Genomic DNA, 19634 nt, shown 5'->3' on the forward strand with positions numbered 1-19634 from the left:
TGAGCTTGTGAAATAATCAATTTCTCTTAAATTTTTAGATCAGTACATTATCTTTGGCACGGAAGAAGGTATCTATACTTTGAATTTGAATGAACTTCACGAAGCAACAATGGAACAGGTGATTTTTTGGTGTATTGAACACACACAATAGATTTGGGGATATTATGAAGCCAGAAAGTTTGGTATTAGAGGGGATAGATGTGATACCAGGCGTTGTGGCATAAACTGATTCACATCAAAGCCAGCAATGGAAGTCCGAAAATGAATAGTTCCCATACCTACCTGAATTTTTTGTTGCTGCTTATGTAACACTGCTTTCAAAGGAGTTCTCTACTAAACCATCTTTCTTCTCCTTGGAGACAACTGATTACCTGCCCTTTCTCTCTCCATTTTATCTCCACTAGATGGCATATTGCTTCTCCACTGGATGCTACCAAAGCCCTCAACCATTTAATTTAGCTGGCATTGTTATCACCAATAAATACACGTTCACTTCTGTTTTCTTGGGCTCTCTAACCCTTTCCAAAGCCACTTCGTGCAATCATGATATTCTTACATTTGCTTTTTTAGAGTCAGGAGTAGCAGAGTATTCTTGGAAGGGCAGTATTGGCAGATGCTGATAATGAGATTTATACCTGTGGGTTTCTAAAGCAGTTCACAAAGGCACTTCAGGCATCTGAAGAGCATTAAATGCAGGCAAGACATGGCGCAGGTCAGAAAGCAGAGGTGGCAGGGTGGGTGTATCTGTGAGTAATAGTGAGAGAAAGATGATTTCACAGAAAGGGCACTGCACAGAGATCTGTGCTTAAGAGGAGGAAGTCCTCTGTTCCTGGGAGCATCGTGCTAGAGGACAAAACTTGAGAGGGGCAAAAGAAAAGGGAAGCGGTTCAGCAAGGTCATGTTGGGGGGTAGTTTGGCATGGACAAAAGCGAGAGAAGATTATAAAGGGCTTGATGGTGAGAACTGTGAATTTGAATTCGATACAGCAAGAAGATCCTTTCAAGTTAAGAGAGCTGAGGGTGCACCTGAATGCAAGGAGAGAGTTGAATATGAAGTTGCTTATCTTTTTGTAGCCTCAGCAGACATCGGGAACAACTACTTACTTTTGTAATAAATGTCTAAAAATTGTGGTGGTGGCTGTTGGGGACCCCCTGGCTTTCTTACCTCAATTTTCTCTTTCCTCCGTTAGTCAAACAAATCTCTTTCCTTGTACATTTTCCCAACTTATTTCATGTAACAGCATTCTCTGGACTCTTCCACATGCTTTTTTATATCCTGTTGAAAGCTTAGATATGCTGGTGGTAGGCAGAGAGAACTTACTAGTGTCTACTTACGCCATTCAGTGCATCCCAAAGTGAAAGTTTCCTTTTCTGTGAGAGCATCCTCAGTTTGGAGAGGTCAGGTGTGACCCACTGCAAACCCCAGAGGCTTTACAACTCTGTTTCTGCCATGCCACTTGTTTCCTTATTTGCTTTTATTCATTTCATGATTTCTCCCCACCAAATGCACATTTTTAATTGTTTCTCCAACTTCTAATTCTGATCCCGTCTTCCAGAGTGCTTGCTGTCTCTCCAAGGTTAATATCTCCCAATTTCAGAAGTATACTTTTATTCCGTTGTTAGTTTTTCAGTGAAAATACTGAATAGAACCAGACCCAGAGAAGACACTGTATATCTACAGGCTGCTTTTTCCTTCTATTAAATAGCGAATTGCTGATAGATACTCTGTTTTTATGTCCGACTAGTTGTATGTTTTCTTTCTGCAATTTCTTCTACCCCGTGTTTTCTTATTTTGCACATGGAAATGGCACGCAGGACAAGGTCCTTCACGTATGTTTCACATCTTCACTGTTTCACTGCCCCCCGCAGGGCAGTTATTCTGGTAAAGAAGGAAATTCAGATGTTCAAATACAAACTGTTCTGCACAAGTCTGCGCTAGCCGCTCTTGTTATCCCTTGGTAATTAAAAATCATGTGGCTTGTTCCTGTGCTACTCTGGATATCCAGTCAGTCAGGCTATTTTGCAATTCCCACCGCCCTTTTTGTTTGGCATAGGTACTGTGTTTGTCCTTCTTGAGGTCCTTGTTCGTCCTCCATCAGTTCTTGAAGATAATCATTACTGAGACCTTGGGGTTTGAGCCAGTTCTTAAGTACTGTAAAGTAAACTTTATTGGGACCTGCTGACTTGAGGATATCTAGTTGAAATAGTGTGTAATATGTTCTTTTTCTGCTTCTAGCACAAGTTTCTACCCCAGTGCTATCAACTGTGTTAATCATGTAGTTTTTCTTTCCTGTCGAGCAGTGGGCCTGGCCTTTTGTTTTCCCAGTTACCACGTTTATCGACTTCTCTTATATTAGTAATTTGATTTGCATCTTAACCTTTCTTATGGTTCTTCCTTCAGGCTTACCTTGTGATTGCCTCTTCGTCCTTAGCATTGCATCCTTGTTTCCGTTTTCTGTATTGTGTATTTGTGATACTTAAGGCATGGGAGGGGGAAATAAGAAATATTTACCCATCTTGGGGTGGCTTGGAGGCGGTTCATAGGGAACAACTATTCCCCTTCTCTTCCAGTGGGACCATTAAATGAAGCTAGTGGGAGCCAAATTAAAAATAAACAGTGGGTAACTGGCTTGGAACTTTTTGCTATGGGGAGCTGCAAATGCTAGGAGTTATCTGAGTTCAGAGGGGAGACTGGACAAATTTATGGAGGATAAATCCATTGAAGCTCACTAAATGCATAAAGCCCGTATCTGATTCAGCAGGTGTCTGAGCTGAAGAACTTGGTGCCTGGCAAAGCATTAGGTGCAGTATTATATACGTTTTTTTCCGTGGTTTCACCATTTTTAGGAGAGATTACATCACTTCACGGTGACTGTTGGAAACAGATATTGGGTTAGATGGACATTTGCATGAACCAGTACGATCATTCTTTTCTAGAGCCTTGATTCAGGCATCTTCTGCTGTGTTTTGCAACAGCTTCCCTCAGTGGACCAGTCTGCTGTTCTTTTTTTAATCGTCTCCTTTAGAAACAGCTTAATCCTTTGAACTCCTTTTTTTTCTTACTGAAAATTTTTTCTTGAAGGAGGACCTTACCTAGGAATACTGTTCAATAAATTTAGTCTTTTAAAAAAAAAAAAAAACCAAAACAAAACCAACAAAATCCCTGTCCTTATTCTGTTGTCCTTATTCCTTCCTTTGCTGAGACTCCTGAATGCTGTCATTTGCCATCACTTTTATCAAAATTCCCTTCAGGTTGTCAAGAGGTTCTTCTTAACTTTAAAATCTTCTCAAATCTAGACTAGCTGCCCCGTGAGTATCTTCTTCCCTCTGAAACAAAAATAAGTCCCAATGCCTTCCATGAACTGTCTTTTACAAAGCAGCATGCTAACACAAATAACCAGGCAGGTAAGTCCCACAAAATACAGGATTTTGTGGTAATTCAAATTGCTCAGAAAATACTAATGCCTTTTTTCCCTCTCTTCTGATTTTTGTGGGGTTTAGTAGGTTTCTGTAACAATGTTACCTTTCTTTCTCTGGCTGTCATTCCTGAGCAAGCTGTATCTTTCTATATATGGTATTCCAGTCTCGCCAGTTGTCCCACTTTGACTCTGTGCTGCTAATTAAAAAATAAAGAAAAATTGAATTTTGAAAGTTTCAGGGGTAGAAGAGGGAAGGAATGAAAACTATTTCAGACAGAGGAAAGGGCTAAGCAAGGGTCCAGAAGAGTGAATTAAAGGGGAAACTAGTTGCAGCTGGGACTTTCTCCAGTGTCGATCCCTGCAGGAATGGTGGCGGAGGTGGAGCAGGCAGAGAAAACCATGGTTGGAAATTCCTGTATGTTTCTATTAATGGAAATATTTTCTTTCTTCAGTTATTTCCCCGAAAGTGCACCTGGCTGTATGTTATCAATAACACCTTAATGTCCTTGTCAGGTATGTATAAATAGAGGGAAAATTAACAAAATTATAAATAAAGAGAAACGTTTAAAGTCATAATTCAGTGCAATGTATTTTGATTGTCCTGAAGTAGGAAACGGTGCATTGTTTCTTGTGTTTGTATAGGAAGCTTTGCTTCAAGAGTGTTTTAACGTGAAAGGCTTTCAGAGATAAAACTGGATGTTTACAAGTAGTAGAGCCAGTTGTCTGCAGCATCCCACCGTATTTCTTTTTATTATTTATTTATTTTTAGTTAGTTTGGAAAAGCTCGGCACTTGGTATTTGTCAAACAAGAGTTGCCTCTGCCAAGGCTGCAATTTGACTGAAAGTGCCTAGAGAATCTAAAGAGTGTCCTCTTCTTTGGTCCCTGAACTAGGAGAGTCGGAATAAGGATGGCTTTCATGTGGCAGAAGAGAATTAGGAGAGGATTGACATAGGTGCGTTATCAAAATGTAGCTGCAGTGTGTGATCACTCTCAGTGTATTGTAGCCTGGCAGCATCTTTGGTATGAACCAGATTCAGAAAATAAATCCACCCTAAAACAAAAACTGTTTCGGTTTTGAAGGAGAATGAGGTGGCTGTGGAATACTACTCATCCAGCAGATTGATTCTTGAAAGAAAATTTTTTTTTCATCCGTTCACCTGGAATAGGACATTCTAGATAGGCAACAGAGGCACTGTGGCATGCAGACTAATTGTAGGACTGTGTCTTTAAACATGCAAAGGTTCGTGTGACACCACTTCTGTTGATTTATAGATAATGTCCTGATACAATTAATTGTTGTATAATTACAGCGTTCTAAAAATGTTCACGTAAAACTAACTTTCAGAGCTGCTTTAGTGTTACTGAAATGAACTTTGAGTTGAATGCCATGTCTTCTCTATATGCATTATTATTGTTGTCTTGTTTTATTTTTCTTCATAACTGGACTTGAAATATCTGACGCACGTGGTCTGTTTTTCTAGAAGGTAATTTTCTATACATACATTTTTCTAAAATGTGCAGTTCTCTGCTGGAGGCGTGGGTGCGATGTCAGTTGTGCTTTTCTCTCTTACAGGGAAAACGTTCCAGCTCTACTCCCATAATTTAATAGCTTTGTTTGAACAAGCCAAAAAAACAGGATTAGCTGCTCATATTCAAACCCATAGGTTTCCTGACAAAATATTACCAAGGTACAAATCTTTCACTTATAGACAATTATTAACAAGTGAAAAGTCCCATAAAGACTGTTTGTGCTGTTGAATTGGTAGCACGAAGGGCCTTCGACGTCTCTTGTTGATGCACTTTTTTATAATTGTTATTCCAGGAAGTTTGCCTTAACGACAAAGATCCCTGATACAAAAGGATGCCACAAATGCTGTATAGGTGAGTAAGCATTCAGTTTTGCGATTTTTTTTTTTTTTCCTGGCCTTTGTTGTTGGGCACGGCATGTCTTAAACTCATTTCTTTTTAATAAACTTATAGGTAGTTCATTGTTCAGAAAACAGTATGACTGCATTATTTCTTAATGCTGTGCCTAACTGGTGCATAGCTTTCTTTTTAATTAATGCAGGGGTCTTTATGCTGTTTGGTGGAAAAGCATTTTCCTATCAGCTCTTAACCTAGAAATGTTGCTGTCTAGAGCGACGTCCAAAGGGAAACCCTGGAGAATGCCAGCAGCATGCAGCTGACGGGTGTTGCACGCTCTCTTTGAGAGCTGCTGAAGCTCTCGGTGACTGAGTCGATGTTTGGGATCACTGGCTTCAGGCTGCCACCAGAGCCAGCTAGTTACTGTGACCTGCAGCCTGCCTGCGAGTGTAACGCTTGTTGCAGAATCCCAGGCTTGTTGCACATAAACAAATACCCTTTCTGCTTCATCAGTTTGGCTCAAGGTTTGACCTAGATGCAACTTTTAGCGAGGCTAACTTGAAAAGAATATTTTCCACAAAGAAAGGGCTGGACGTGAATAAAAATTATGTCAGCCTGGGGAGGAGTGAAGCCATCGCTCAAGTTCTAAGTGCACACAAAAGAGTTAAAGCTTGTGAAATTATCGATTTGTCTTCACTGACTTTCAAAAAGGCTTGGGCTTTCTACAGAATGCATGTCCTTTTGAAAACTGGCCTTAGTGCTGGGTGAAATTGTACCTTTGCACTCTTAAAAATGCTTCAGCAGAGTATGAAGTACCTAGTTGCAAACTTGGATATCCATTTAGCTCATATAAAGTGTCTGCAGTAGGCGTATTTACAAATGATTCCTGAAGTCAGGCTGGTCTTGTATCCAACTGAGCTTTAAAAAAAGCAAACCCTTTATCATATTAGTGCATTAGCTGTCAAAGCTCACAAGAAGTTACGGGCCATCTTCACTGCTGGGGAATTTTTTTTTATTTAACTCACAACTTGACCCGGACCTTTCATGCCCCCGGCTCACACAGCCCCAGGAAGAAGGTGTTATACAGCTTTTCTGGCTGCTCAGCATGTGGCCTCTTTACTGGGACTCAAAGAATGCTAGTGGTTATTAATTACAAGTATAATTGAATTTATCTGGAATGTAGCACAATATTAATCACTGTGGATATTTGAATGGCAAGCCAGAAAGCAATTAGTGTGAAGCTGATGCTGTTTCTTAAATTATTTGCAAAGATAGCTGTAGGGTTTTTTTCAAGTATGCATTGAACTTCCAGGACTTTAAAAGGGTTGTTTTCTGGGTTTTTTTTGTTTGTTTATTTTATATAGTACGAAATCCGTACACAGGACATAAGTACCTGTGTGGTGCATTGCAGTCTGGAATTGTTCTACTACAGTGGTATGAGCCAATGCAGAAATTCATGTTAATAAAGGTAAGCATTTCATTTTAGTTTAGAACATTTAATCTTAATCGTTATACAGTTGTTGAAATAACCTTTCCAGAATTTGTAATGGAAAGTACATCCCAGTCTAGTCCCATTTGTGGGTTCTGAGCACTTGAAAATCTGGCTTGACACATTTTGACTAAGAAAATCTTGTGACTGAAGTCAGTCAAGTGTTGGATCAAGCCCAGTACTAGCAATAACAGACCAGCATATACCTCTGCGCAACGTAATGTTGCTCACAGCTCATGCTGTCTTAAAAAAGCGCTCTCAGTAGCCGTGAAAAATTCTTCTATACCTTTTATACTTTGTGCTTGTTATTTTAGGCTTCTTATTTCCAAGGTAAAAGGAAACTTTACAAATGCCGCCTTATGTTTTTTTCCAGCACTTTGATTTTCCTTTGCCAAGCCCTTTGAATGTGTTTGAAATGCTAGTGATACCAGAGCAGGAGTACCCGATGGTCTGCGTAGCTATCAGTAAGGGTACTGAACCCAATCAGGTAGTTCAGTTTGAGACAATCAACTTGAACTCTGCTTCTTCGTGGTTTACAGAAATTGGTGCAGGTAAGACTGTTGGTCCGTCTTGCAGCCGTTTTATTGTCTGATAACCGTTGGATATCCCTTCCTCAGAAGTCGTTTGGAAACCCTTTAGGCTAGGCAAAATGATGCAGCTTCTCTACCTAAAGCGTATTGAAGCTGATCCCAGGTTCTTCTTGTGATGACCTGCCAACTTCAGTATAAACTATCTTTTCTTAAAAGACTTCAGTTTTAGACACATCTTTTATTTTATAAATTTCCTTAAGTAGTAACGCAGACCCTGCTGATTGGGTTCTCATTTGCGGTTGCATACTTTTTCCTGGGATCAGTCTTACTCCTCTTTCCCCTTCTTTCCTGTATAAAGACTCACATAAAGGCATTCTTGTCTGTCCTCCAGCCCTTGGGGGAGGCTTGTCATCTTCAGCTGGCTATTAATAAGTAGAAGATTTTGTTTTATCTTCAAAAGCTAGTTGATATCTTGCAGATGCTTTTCTCTGCTGGCTGCTTTGGATATACTTTTTTACATTTAAATACTGCTTTTTAGCAGCTGTACCAAGAACTTCATTAATAAAAACTAGAAAAACTATTAAATCTAGTTTAATATCAGTACAATAATCTTTCCAGATGTGGATCTGTGGGAAAAGAGCATTTTTTTAGGAGCAAAGATTCTCTTGATGATTCCTTTTGTTCATTATCGTGCCTCTTCATGAAGGAAGCTGACTTACTGTGCTGAACTGTAACATAAAATGTATTTTATGCCAATTAACAGTAGTGCTTTCATATTAAATACCTGCTTTGAACTGATGGGTTTGTCCTTAGGCCTTGTACTCCTCCCAGAACATTCTGGGATCATATAGCCTTAAAAAAATTTAAAAGACTAACAAATATTGCAGATTGCAAAAGACTCGTAGCATACTGAAAAGGCTGTAGCAATTGGTGAGAGGTTGAGAGGAGGGGAGGCTGAGATCAGTCTTGTGATGTGATATAAAATAATCTGTTTTCTTTTTCACAAGGCAATCAGCAGTTAGATGCCATTCATGTAACGCAGCTGGAAAGAGACACTGTCCTAGTCTGCCTGGACAGTAAGTAACACGTCTCTGTGGGGCGACTTACTACACCTAGCGCAAAACTTGTTTTGCCACGGTTGTTGATTTTAACTCTACCACGAGTTAATTTTTCTCCCTTCATTACTAATTTGTGTTGTAATATTTCCGAAAAGACACAGTGCAGATAAGTGGGGTTTCATTTTGACTCGTGTGATTCCACTTTCCCTCTTCATGTGCGTATCGTTCTTGTTTCTTTTCAAAACGAAATGTAATGCAGCATTACAGATCAGAATTCAAATATATGCCAATCAGAAATTTTCAAAATTTACTTGGAAAAAGTGACATTTGCCTGCTGCATATGCTAGCAGGACAAATAGCTACCACTCCGTCATACACAGTAATTATAACCGTAACTCTCATGCATCAGAGGTTAATGCCTCAATGGGAACTTTGCAATGACTTAGTCTGCCTAAATTTCCAGCCTTTATGTTGCATTCACATTTCTGCACTGTTGGTTGTTTGCAGGAAGGCTGTCAGTAGAGTCTGAAAACATACAAAGTGTATAAGAAGGTTTCCTATATTTATTTTGAGAGAAGGATGCTCTTGGATTCATTTTAGGCAAATGCTGTAGATGTTAGGTTTGGGCACGTCTTTGTGCCTGAAAGATGAAATTAGTATTTCGTACTTAAAGCCATCAGTAATCCTTTTCAGCAGTGGGTTTTCATACTTGTTCTTCTGTTTTTCTTGAGAATTTGTGAAAATTGTGAATTTACAAGGGAAATTGAAGTCAAGCAAGAAATTGGCCTCCGAGCTGAGCTTTGATTTCTGCATCGAGTCAGTGGGTAAGTGATTTGCTTCTCTATTGTCTCTCAAGGACTTAAGAACTTAGAGGGATGAGTGGTGAAGGGTTTTTAATAATCTGGACTAGTCTAGTGCGCCCAGTGGGGCCTGACACTAAAAACTGCATGTGTCAGGATATTGTGAGCTGTCTTTTTGTCTCGACTGACATGCTGAAGAAAGTAAGGCAGTTGCCAGATAGCGTGTCCAATCTGCGCGTGTTTCCGTCTGGTGTCATTTCTGTTTTATAAATAAGATGTATCATGGTTTAGTTGAAAAAAGGCTGACTGGTTTCTGGTCATTTCCATAGCAGTGAGAAAAACCTTTGGGGAGGAAAAAATGTTTTAGTAATACATAAATTTGTGTTAGTCTTCTAAAAGCTAAGATTTTATTTAAAGTGATAGCACATCCATTTTTTAACAGTCAAGGTAATAGTATTTGAATCTAATTCTTAGAGGACAGGCTGCTGTCTTTAGACTACTAGAGGACAGCAGCCTCGCTTCTAAAACTTGAATTGTAATTGTCAAGCAAGCATTTCTGCTGTAATAAGCTCTCAGAAGTATCTAATTAACTTAAGTTTACTAATTCCGTATCTCAGAAACTGAACTTCTTTCTGGAATCAAAATCAGTAAAGACACAACTTGCTTTTGTTAGCAGTTCTGTACAACTTGCATTTCTGGGTTCTTCAGGCATCCTCCCTTTAGAAGAAGATTCTTGACATAGGTATTTTGTATTTTAACAGCAGTTGGTAAAGCAGTGCACATTCTTTTATACAGCATCTCTATTTAGATATGTCAGACCCGTCTTGAAGGAAGATACTTTTAATCAAGCCTGTGATTCTTCCGTAAATTCTGACATGGTCTAATTAACTGCTGTACTTGTATCATACAGTATCTCCTGCTGACGCATGCATAACATGACTTGATCATTGCCTTTTCCTTGAACTCTGAAGGAATTCATAGACAAAAGCGTTTATCCCGAAGTCTTGCACTTACCAGCTGACATTGAATAATGTGAGCAGTTCTTTACGCTCCAAGTGGTCTCTTGGGAATTCAGGGTATTACACAACTCTTCATTCTCTGATCGCAGGGTGGAGTGGGGAGTAGCAGGTGAAGATTAGTCTGAGGCTGTTGTGACAAACATTGCTCTTAGGATTCTGCTGAGTGCCTTTGTTCTGTGCATTTAGGACATGGCTAATACTGAGCAGATACAAAATGTGACTCGAAGGAATAGTAAAGGAAAACAAGTAGGGTTTAGGAAAATAAAACACGGCGTAAAATATGTTTCGGTAACACTGCTTAAAGAACACTAGGCTCTTCATCCGTTATTTTCAGCAGTCTGCTAATTAAATCATTCAGAGCTGGTAGCTTTCTGTGTTCTGTCTTTGGCCCTGAATGGAAGACTCCTCCCATTTTTCATACTCACATCTATTTTGAAGTAAATATAATAACTCAAATGATCTGTAATTTCCAGCAACCCACAGTGTTTTGGTTGGCAGCAGGTTTATACACTTCCTGGTGTTTTCTCCAGAATCATTAGGAGAACAAAGATCCAGAGAATAGAAGTGAAAGGGAGAAAAGGAAAAAACAGAGATGCCTATCTTGTCCTGGCAAACAGGGAATGTCTGAGTGGTATGTTTTGAATTGCACTTGAAAAAGTAATGCGCGTCTCAGATCCAAATAGTCATTTCAATCCAGTTTTTCTACAGTGATTTTGGAGTTTGGTTCTTCTACCAGGAGTCCAAGTCTCACCACGTACTTCCTCCACACGCTTCCCATTATCACTGCTGGTGAGAAACCCAGGTTTCTCTGGTTCAGGTGAGCCGTGCTCGGGTCTGATCTTGTGTTTCTCCTTTGCAGTGTGCCTTCAAGACAGTGTGCTGGCCTTCTGGAAACATGGCATGCAGGGCAAAAGCTTTAAGTCAGATGAAGTAAGTAATCTCCCAGTCTCTTCAGGTTTGATTTCTTCCTGTTCCTTATTTACCACTTGATCCTTTGGCCCCTCTAGCTGCTTCCCTAGTGACGATGCTTGTGCTCCATGTCGTCATCGCTTCAGCTTGCTGGTTGCTTTCTGACTTGCCTGCATGTGTTGCTCTTGGTAAAGCTCTCACACATGCTTTAGCCAGCTCTGTTTCCAAGAATATCAGTCAGAGACTCCTGAACTGGTTCTGCACAAAGCCAGTATGGATCTGGTGTAAGCAGCATTTGGGTTTCTTGGATCTTGGATGAAAAGCTCGAATTGGCAGCATCTCTTTTTAAAAAAAAAAAACAACAACACCTTTTTTTTTTTTTTAAATGTCCCTTTAAAAGAAGTGCCCTTTTTTCAAAAAGAACACTGTCCTTTTTGATGGCATCCTCTGTGAAAATGCAGGGAAAGCTAGTCAGTCTCTGCTAACAAAGATTTGATCAACATACTGCATCTGTGCCACCAAGTCATCTAGACCGATAACAGTCTACAATACAAAAATTATTTAAAATAAGTTATATTTTATGAAATCTAAAACTCTTTTTGCTTAGCATCAATTTATCTGATTTCGTCCTGTAATTTGCACTAAATTGTATTTGAATTTTTGAAGAGACTGATTTCTGCTCCCCCACCCTCCCACCCCTCCGACCAATAAATTTCATTTTGCCACTGAAGTGGACCTATATGTCTCCATTTTTCTACAGGTTACCCAAGAGATATCAGATGAAACCAGGGTTTTCCGCTTACTGGGATCAGACAGGTAATCACCTTGAAGAAACATAAACCTTTTATTTTATTTAAACCAGTTTTCTAGCTTCCAGCTGGAACTGGCTTCCAGCCCAGCACAGATCTGTCTGTAGGCAGTCCTGGGGGAGGCAGGAACACTGTTTCTGCCTGCAATAGCCAGAAATTTCATTAGTGATTTGCATCTACATCCAAAATTATTACTAAGAGCCCCTGTGACCTCCCCCACTTTCCACTGCAGAGAGAGAAGCGTGAACACAAACACAAGCGTATAGAGATACAGTGTGAGGAGATAAGCAACAGGGAGAGATGAGAGCCGCCTTTGGCTTGTGGTGAGGCGGGCGCCCACTGCACTTCTGGAAAAGCCTGCTTCTGGCTTGGATTTTCCTGGTGAACTGGTGAATTATCTTGGCAGCTGGTTACTTAAAAATAATCTTTGCTGCTCTGGACCTTGAGGTCTGGAAATAGCAGAGCAAACTAGATCGCATACAGGGTTTAATGCACAGTGGTCTAAATTCACCCATTACCCGTAACATCCAGACGATTCCTTGCAGCTACAGAGGCTGGGAGGAGGTGCAGCTGCCTCCAGGTTTGAAACCTTAGCAGAAGCTGCCCCAGTCTCCGGATTTGGACATGTGTACTTGTGGTTTCTCAGATAGCCAGAGCGCTAAATGTAGAAGTAGATAGTAACGAATCGAGAAATCAGTTCTAATCCCTGATCTTCTGCTCCCTCATTTGGCCTTTGGGAAGCCTGGCTCTGACTCGCTTTCTGTAAGGAATCCAGAATTTTGTGTACTTACGTTCTTGGATCCCCAGTCCAGAAAGAGAGTGAGAGCGCACTAGCTCTTTTGAAGAGGAGAGGTAGCCTATACAAGAAACAGCTGAAGTCTTTGCTTTGTACCGGAGTCACCGAGGACCCGCTGTACTTGATCGCTGCAGCTGGAATTGAGGATCCTTGCCACTGCTGACTCTTGAGATCTCAAAAATATAAACACAGTGCAACCTCTGACAATGCACACTCCGCCTTTTCTCTCTGTTGTCCCCCTTGTGCAGACAGGCAGCGGTAATTTCCTTCCCTGTTACCCCCAGCAGAGCAGGGGGCATTTTATTGCAAGAATGAGCTTTTGCTAAGGTCCGCTGCGGTACCGATGCCATACGTATTAGTCCAGGTATGTGCTGTGCCACCATCAGTGAATCTTTCTTGTGTACTGGAATTGGTACCTTTAAATGGCTCCTGTTTCTGTGTTGGGCTGGTGAACACGGGAGCATCCTAAACACACAGAGGGATGGGAAGCAGCGTCTCATCCGCTTCATCTTGCGCTTTTATGGAAGACATGCATATCTGAAGAACAACTTAGTACAAAGCACTTTTGGAGGTTGGAGATAAGGCTGAAGTCCTTCTGCTGCGTGCAGTTTTGCAGAGAAGCCATTTTCTTCCACTCTGATCTCATTGAACTGCCGAATCCTTTGTTTTGTATTTTTCCATCCCTGTACAAATGGAGCGGGAGTCTTTTCTGCCATCCAGGTGAATGAGATGTGGTAGCACCTTTTTGGCTTGGAACACTTAAGAACTACTGAGTAGCAGAAGTGAAGATCCGGGACAGAGGCTGTTAGGAGTGAGACTTCATTTGAAAACTCTTTGAGGAATGTGACATGGGAGGGGAGTGTGTGCAATGCTAACCCTGAGACAGGCTCCCTTCGAGAAATCTAACTCAGAGTTCAAGTGGCACATTTGGCTTATTTGATACACAGGTAGAAAACAAAAAGCAGAGAGAATTTTAATCTTAAAAATGACAGGATATTGTCCTAGGAACTGGTGCAGAGAAATGCAGGAGCTAAGCAGTTGGAAGGGAGAGGAGAGGTCAAAGGCCCAACCATATCTGCTGCTGAGATGATTGTCGAGGTTCAGCATGGGAAAGATGTGTAGAAAACGGGTCAGCATGCCAGGACAGGGAGAGACAGGTTTTCCAGAGGAGCCTACAGGAACATGATCCAGCAGGACAAAGGCTGAGATGGGGTTGAGTGTTCCGGATGAACCCATCGGCTGATAAATATTTAGAAGGGAGGAGAACTGTTTAGGTTAGTGGCTGATGCTTATCGCAAGATGTAGGAGGTATAAACATATTCGGGCTGCAGATCATAGGAGGGTTGCGTCTCCTCACAACGCTCTGGCTCTCAGATAACTTCCCAATAGAAGCAGAGGACATAGCTTGTTTCAAGGTGGAGGATGTCAGTTTGGAAGAGGTTTGCAACACATTGCCTGTGCCTGTGGTTGAGAGGGGCAGATTCTGATTCAAGAAGCTGCTTTTAGTCCTCTGTTCTTGTATATTCCGCTTCAGTGTTTTTATCGGAAGTGATGCTGGAAAACGAGGTAACTGATTTAAAGAGTAAAATACCCAAGATAATTAGGAGAGCCTCCAATCTGTAGAAACCTGTGAGCAACAAGTTTGTTCCTCCTCGGTAGTTATACCACGTGCTTCGTATTTTGCCACTAACCATTTTGGATTCTGTTTGTGTTTGATTGCAGAGTGGTAGTGTTAGAAAGCAGGCCAACAGAAAATCCGACTGCACACAGCAATCTCTACATCTTGGCTGGACATGAAAATAGTTACTAAGCGACAGTAACCTAACGCAAATAACAGAGTGAATTTGCCACACGAGGAACAAAGGAGCATTAGGAAACTCAGTACAAGCGGGACTGTGACTTACCGTTTCTTTTCTTGATGCCTAAATGATGTTGTTTTAGGGTGGAAATCAATACATTTTTGCAGCTGGGAACAGCTGGTTCTGTCTCTTGCCACTGTGTGGTTGGTTATATCGAGTTTGCTTAATAAAAGCTATGAGATAAATAGCCCTTTACTCATTAGTTATAGAGAAAGAGAGCCTTTAAAAAAATGTTATGCAGTAAAGGTGCCATAAACTGTTAAATATTTTACTTCCTTGGATTTTCCTTATGTTCTGTAGATATAGATATAGTGCTGGCTGTTTCCCTGTTTTATACTGAATCTTATTCTTAATAAAAAAGATTTGTGTAGGAAGTGAAAGTATCTGCAAAGCTTTTTGGTTTTAAATCTGCCATTCAGTATGGCTTTGTATAATAGACTATTTAATCCTTATTTATTAATCTGCTGCTAGAATGGTGTAATGTATCTAACTTTTAGCAAAGGAAGGTTGCAGAGCAGCTTACAATTTTTTTTTTTACAGTTGTATAAAGGTTTGATTCTTCTTTTTTTCTTCTAGGGATGTAGTGCATTATTGAGGGGTATGTTACAATGTTGGTTGATCTTGTAAAAATGCAGTTTTGTACAACAAAGTATTTTGTATTGATTTTCTGCCTGCAGAATTGCCATAAAAGGGATTTTCATATTTACTAGATGTAGGGTGTGTGTACACAAAATATAATATTGATATCAGACATGTTGCTACTGGGTGGGTGTGTACAATATACGTGTGTGTGTGCATGTGTGTTAAGTTGACTGGCAGTGTGTATTTTTTTTATATATATATATTTATATATATATAAAAATGTACAAAATATATATGCTTTATTTTCATAAATTAGGGATAAGCCTTGTGACGTGAAATGGAAATTGTACCTGGTCATCATCCTTAATGAATGAAAGTATCATGTATCAAACTGCCCATGACGTATAGTTTATTTATACTGTTCCAGAGGGGAACCTATAGCGATAACGGAGCTTACGAGCTTTTTTGTTTGTACAGCCATCCAACTGCTGTCAGTCAGACAGTCGTTTGGAAATGGTTATTTCCCCAGCTGTGTAGTATAAATAAATATGATAAGAACCAGTATTCTATATTAAAGCTTTCGATCACTCTTGCCCTTTCCCTATTCTAAGTTTGTCACCCACATTTTTCTTTCTCTTTTTATTTCTCCATTAAAGAGTCACATCGGTTCCTTTCGTCTTCCTCATTAATTACAATTCTTGAGGTACCATTAAGTATAAATATAGACTGACTACAGGATAGCATCTGGTTTTACTACCTCACATTAACCTGCTAGCTTTGATGTAAGTAAACACAGTCCGTAGGCAGATACAGTAGCAGTTCATAAACACTTGAATTGAGGGGTTTTTAAATGAAATCCTACAGCATACTGCTGCCTATTCAGTTGCTGTGATCTGCTACCCTAGGAAAGACAGGTTAGAAGCTTCACACGTCATTTTAATAAAGCAGTGAAGGTAAGTGTGTTACAACGGCTTGGCCTGACGGCTCTGCTGACGCAGCGGAGCCGGAGTGGTTTGATCTTTAACTCGCAACCTGAGGAATGGGGCGCTGGGTTGTCTGCTCAGGCATCAGACTACGTGATTCATAATTTAACATTGACGGAATTAACTCGGCACACGTGATGGCTCAGTAATGTCTTTTTTTTACTAGGTACAGCTGGAGTTTTATGTTGTTCTGAAAGTCTGGAAGGAAAAATAGACCTGCACGCAATTTAGCATTTTATCCACTTAGCATTGTCATTCAAAACTAATTCTTGTTATTCACCTGATATTTAAATCAAGTCAAGCTTTTCAGTTCTGAAACTGTGTCAAAGTTTAATAAATAGTAAGTGTACAGGTAAAACTTAAAAATCAGTCCACAAACAATGTACTGAAAATGTTTTAAGTGGTCAGCTGTAATTGGATCGGCAGTATTAAAAGCGGGACACGTAATTTTTGTGTTTTAAAGAAATCGAGTTCTCTAGTACTGAAATTACTTCTCTGTAGGTAACAGTGATTGGTGATTAACCCTCAAATGGTGTAACTCATAGTCTACAAAGACTGTAAAATGAAAATGAAGACAAAGTGAAGCATCAGGTGTAGATGTAGAGCAAATGCTTTCACTTAACTTACCTCATTCACTGCAAACATAATTTTGCCATCGTCTTTGAAAACACTTAAAGAAGATCTCTAAAAGACTAGAGAAATCTGTAAATAAAATATGAATATTTATGGGGAGTAACTGGAGTAAATAACTATTAGATCATGACACTGTCGTGCAAAAGTAATGAACTGAAAGTATTTTTCTTTGAATGACATGGATGACTGGTGATTTGCTGAATCATAAAAAATGAATCTAGGAAAGTCCTCATTTAATGAAACCTTCTTTTTTAGCTGTTAAAGCATTTCTCATGGCATATTCTGAAATGCTTTGTCTGCTCTGGTTTTATAGGCAGTGGCATTTTTGGCATGATCTGCAAGATACTGTTTCCTAGTGTAAAACCTCACTCGTTACTCTTAGCGGGAGTATAGCACAACGGATTTGCATGTCTCATAGCTGAACCGGCCAGTCTCGGTGACTCTGACTAGTATAATTTGTATTTGTTAGACTGTTTAAGTTAGTCTGGTATTGTCTGTATCTTTGTATGTTTTTGTGACATTTCAACCAGGGTTGAGAAAGCCTAGTGTGTGGTTTTGGAGTTTATAAAGCAAAAGCTTGCTCACCCCCTCATTACTCTTTTGACAGATATCAAAGTATTAGTTATTTGATGCACAAGGTTCATGTATTCAACTTGAAAGCCTTAAAACAGGCTCCCAGCGCTCTTTGAAGTACAAACAGTATTTGAAGAGCAGCCTGTAGATTAGTCTCTTTTGATTTCCTAACCAAATTCATTGTAACTGAAAAATACAACTGTAATTGTGATGGCATCTCTTTAAAAGATGAAAGGTACAACGCAGCAGTGAGCCACTATATCTCTGAATGAAAAGGACAAGCCTGGGAGACTTTCTGAAATGTACTTTTTAACTTGTTTAGTCATTAGATTGTAACTGAGACTAACTGCACTCGTTCCAGTTTGTGTAACTAGGCTTTGTTGTACGTAAATTTCTGTTGCAGTTCATTTCAGTCTATGCCAAATAAACTATGCTTTATTTGATACCTGGATGTGGTGTGGTAGACTTGCTGGGAACAATACCTTATCGGACAGATCTCCAAAGAAGTAAGCTGGTCTCCAGGTTTTATGGCAGTCAGTGGGAAGGGCCTGATCCAGGGCTGGCCACTCTTCCCAATCCTACAGACTGCCTGGGAGCCACACGACATCTCCCACATACAGCGGATCGACTGGAGGAAAAGGGAGGTCTGGGGATAGCGCAGAAATAAGAAATCAGAATAGCAGTGGCAAACTCTTTCCAGCTTCGTGCTACCCAGCACTCTGCCCCAGCACAGCCCTGCTGCCAGTCGCCTGGAGTCGCCACGGAACCACTCGTGAGTTGTCTGGCTTGAAAACCAGAGGCTGGCTACCTTGTGCCCAGTTCATCGGGCAGATAGCAAGGTGGCTGGTGGGCTCTAAAGGATGGTTGCTTAGTATAAGAAAACGTGGACATGAGCATTTGACACTCCGCCCTGGACACAGCTCAGTCTCAGCAGGATCTAGAGCAGTTTATACAAGCTTTGCCCTCGCACGTCGCCCACCTGTGTACTGCAAGTGGTTCAGGCCTTGGTCCATCTGTACCCCAGATCTTCAGGGATGTGCTGAGATAGAGAGAAAAGGGGGTTTGTGAATGTGCCTTTGGACAACGCAAAGAACCGCCAGGTACTGGTAGATAAATAAATGCAGATAAATATTCCTCCTTTGCAGAAGATTGTTCCCGCTGTGGGTGAATCTCAGCGTTAGCCTGTATGTGTTATCTGGGAAAGCAATTTGGATTGTGGACTAACCTGCTATTTGACTTCTCATTTCGCCTCAGTGGCGTAGTCCTTGGACCTCTCTGAGGCAGCTCTGCAGGTCTGGGGGCCAGCTGCATCAGAAGCCTTCCTCAGAAACACTGTTGAGAGTTGAGTTGGGTCACGGTGTTTGTCGGGTACTTTCATTGCAGTCTTGATAGAGCTGGGAAAATCTCAATGGCAGGATAGTTCTACCAAAGAACACATTTATCATAAGAATACTCTTCGCCCTCTCATTTTTTAAAGCGTGCAGAGAAAGAACCAAAAAGAGACAGGATGTGTGGCAGCTAGAACGTGAGGAGACTACTCGTCCCAGATGGATGTGGCTTAGGAAGAAAAATAAATAGAGATCTTTCATCCTGAGTAGAATTCAGGAAGCACTCCAGGAAAGGATTGGGGAGGGAGGAGGCATAAGATGGAGTAGGGTGTCTACACAGATCTCCAAATCTACTACTGGAAGCAATTGCACCATAAAAGATCATCTTCATCAGGGTATGAGGAAATGGCTAAGGAGCCAAGGACCTAAACGCGTGCATGACGACAGATAATGCGAAGGTAAGAGAGAGAAACGCTCACTGAAAGGGTCTAGCTCCTGGTGGAAGTTCATCAGGTGGCAGACGCTTGAGGTGCTTGAACTGTACAGGGCGGGAGATGTTCCAGGGAAATGCAACGTCTTCCAGGCCTCGCACCAATGCCGGAGCAGGAGTGTCTGTGTGCCAGCACTCAAAGCGATGCCCGTGCCTGGGCTTCCCAAATACACCACCCTTGCAGCACCAAGGCCTCCAGGACCCCCTGGGGAGCGGCCTCCCCTCTTCTCTGCTGCTGCTGGCTGGAGACGGTGCCCGGGGTGCCGGAGGAAAGGGCTGTGGGTGCTGGTTGAAGCCTGCCGACTGTGGGGGAGGCATTCCCCTCTTCCTCCCAACCTTGCTGGGAAATTGAGTAAAAACCGGAGACCCCCGTGGAAAAGCAGAGCGCTGGAGAGGGGTGAAGACAAAATGGTGGTGGGGGCCACGAAGCCCTGGGGGAGGCGTGGGGTAGGGGGGCTCAGCGCCCCGTGTGGCCCCGTGAGAGGCCATGGCGA

At 41.2% G+C, this 19634-nt stretch overlaps 1 protein-coding gene across 4 annotated transcripts in view; it reads left to right on the plus strand.

Moving 5' to 3' along the window:
- Positions 1 to 15697, plus strand: part of MAP4K5 (mitogen-activated protein kinase kinase kinase kinase 5) — a 70593-nt gene extending 54896 nt beyond the window's left edge. For 3 of the 4 annotated variants that reach the window (XM_050896878.1, XM_050896879.1, XM_050896880.1), the window contains 11 exons: positions 39 to 118; positions 3871 to 3931; positions 4993 to 5107; positions 5242 to 5300; positions 6647 to 6750; positions 7145 to 7322; positions 8309 to 8377; positions 9091 to 9183; positions 11038 to 11108; positions 11848 to 11903; positions 14415 to 15697. In XM_050896878.1, the coding sequence (XP_050752835.1) occupies positions 39 to 118; positions 3871 to 3931; positions 4993 to 5107; positions 5242 to 5300; positions 6647 to 6750; positions 7145 to 7322; positions 8309 to 8377; positions 9091 to 9183; positions 11038 to 11108; positions 11848 to 11903; positions 14415 to 14502 (974 nt within the window). In that variant the 3' untranslated portion in view covers positions 14503 to 15697. Of the gene's footprint in view, positions 1 to 38; positions 119 to 3870; positions 3932 to 4900; positions 4904 to 4992; positions 5108 to 5241; positions 5301 to 6646; positions 6751 to 7144; positions 7323 to 8308; positions 8378 to 9090; positions 9184 to 11037; positions 11109 to 11847; positions 11904 to 14414 lie in introns of all 4 variants that reach the window. The other variant, XM_050896881.1, reaches the window with a different exon arrangement.
- Positions 15698 to 19634: the final 3937 nt, after the last annotated feature.

Source organism: Gymnogyps californianus, chromosome 5, assembly GCF_018139145.2.
Source record: "Gymnogyps californianus isolate 813 chromosome 5, ASM1813914v2, whole genome shotgun sequence".
NCBI lineage: Eukaryota > Metazoa > Chordata > Aves > Accipitriformes > Cathartidae > Gymnogyps > Gymnogyps californianus.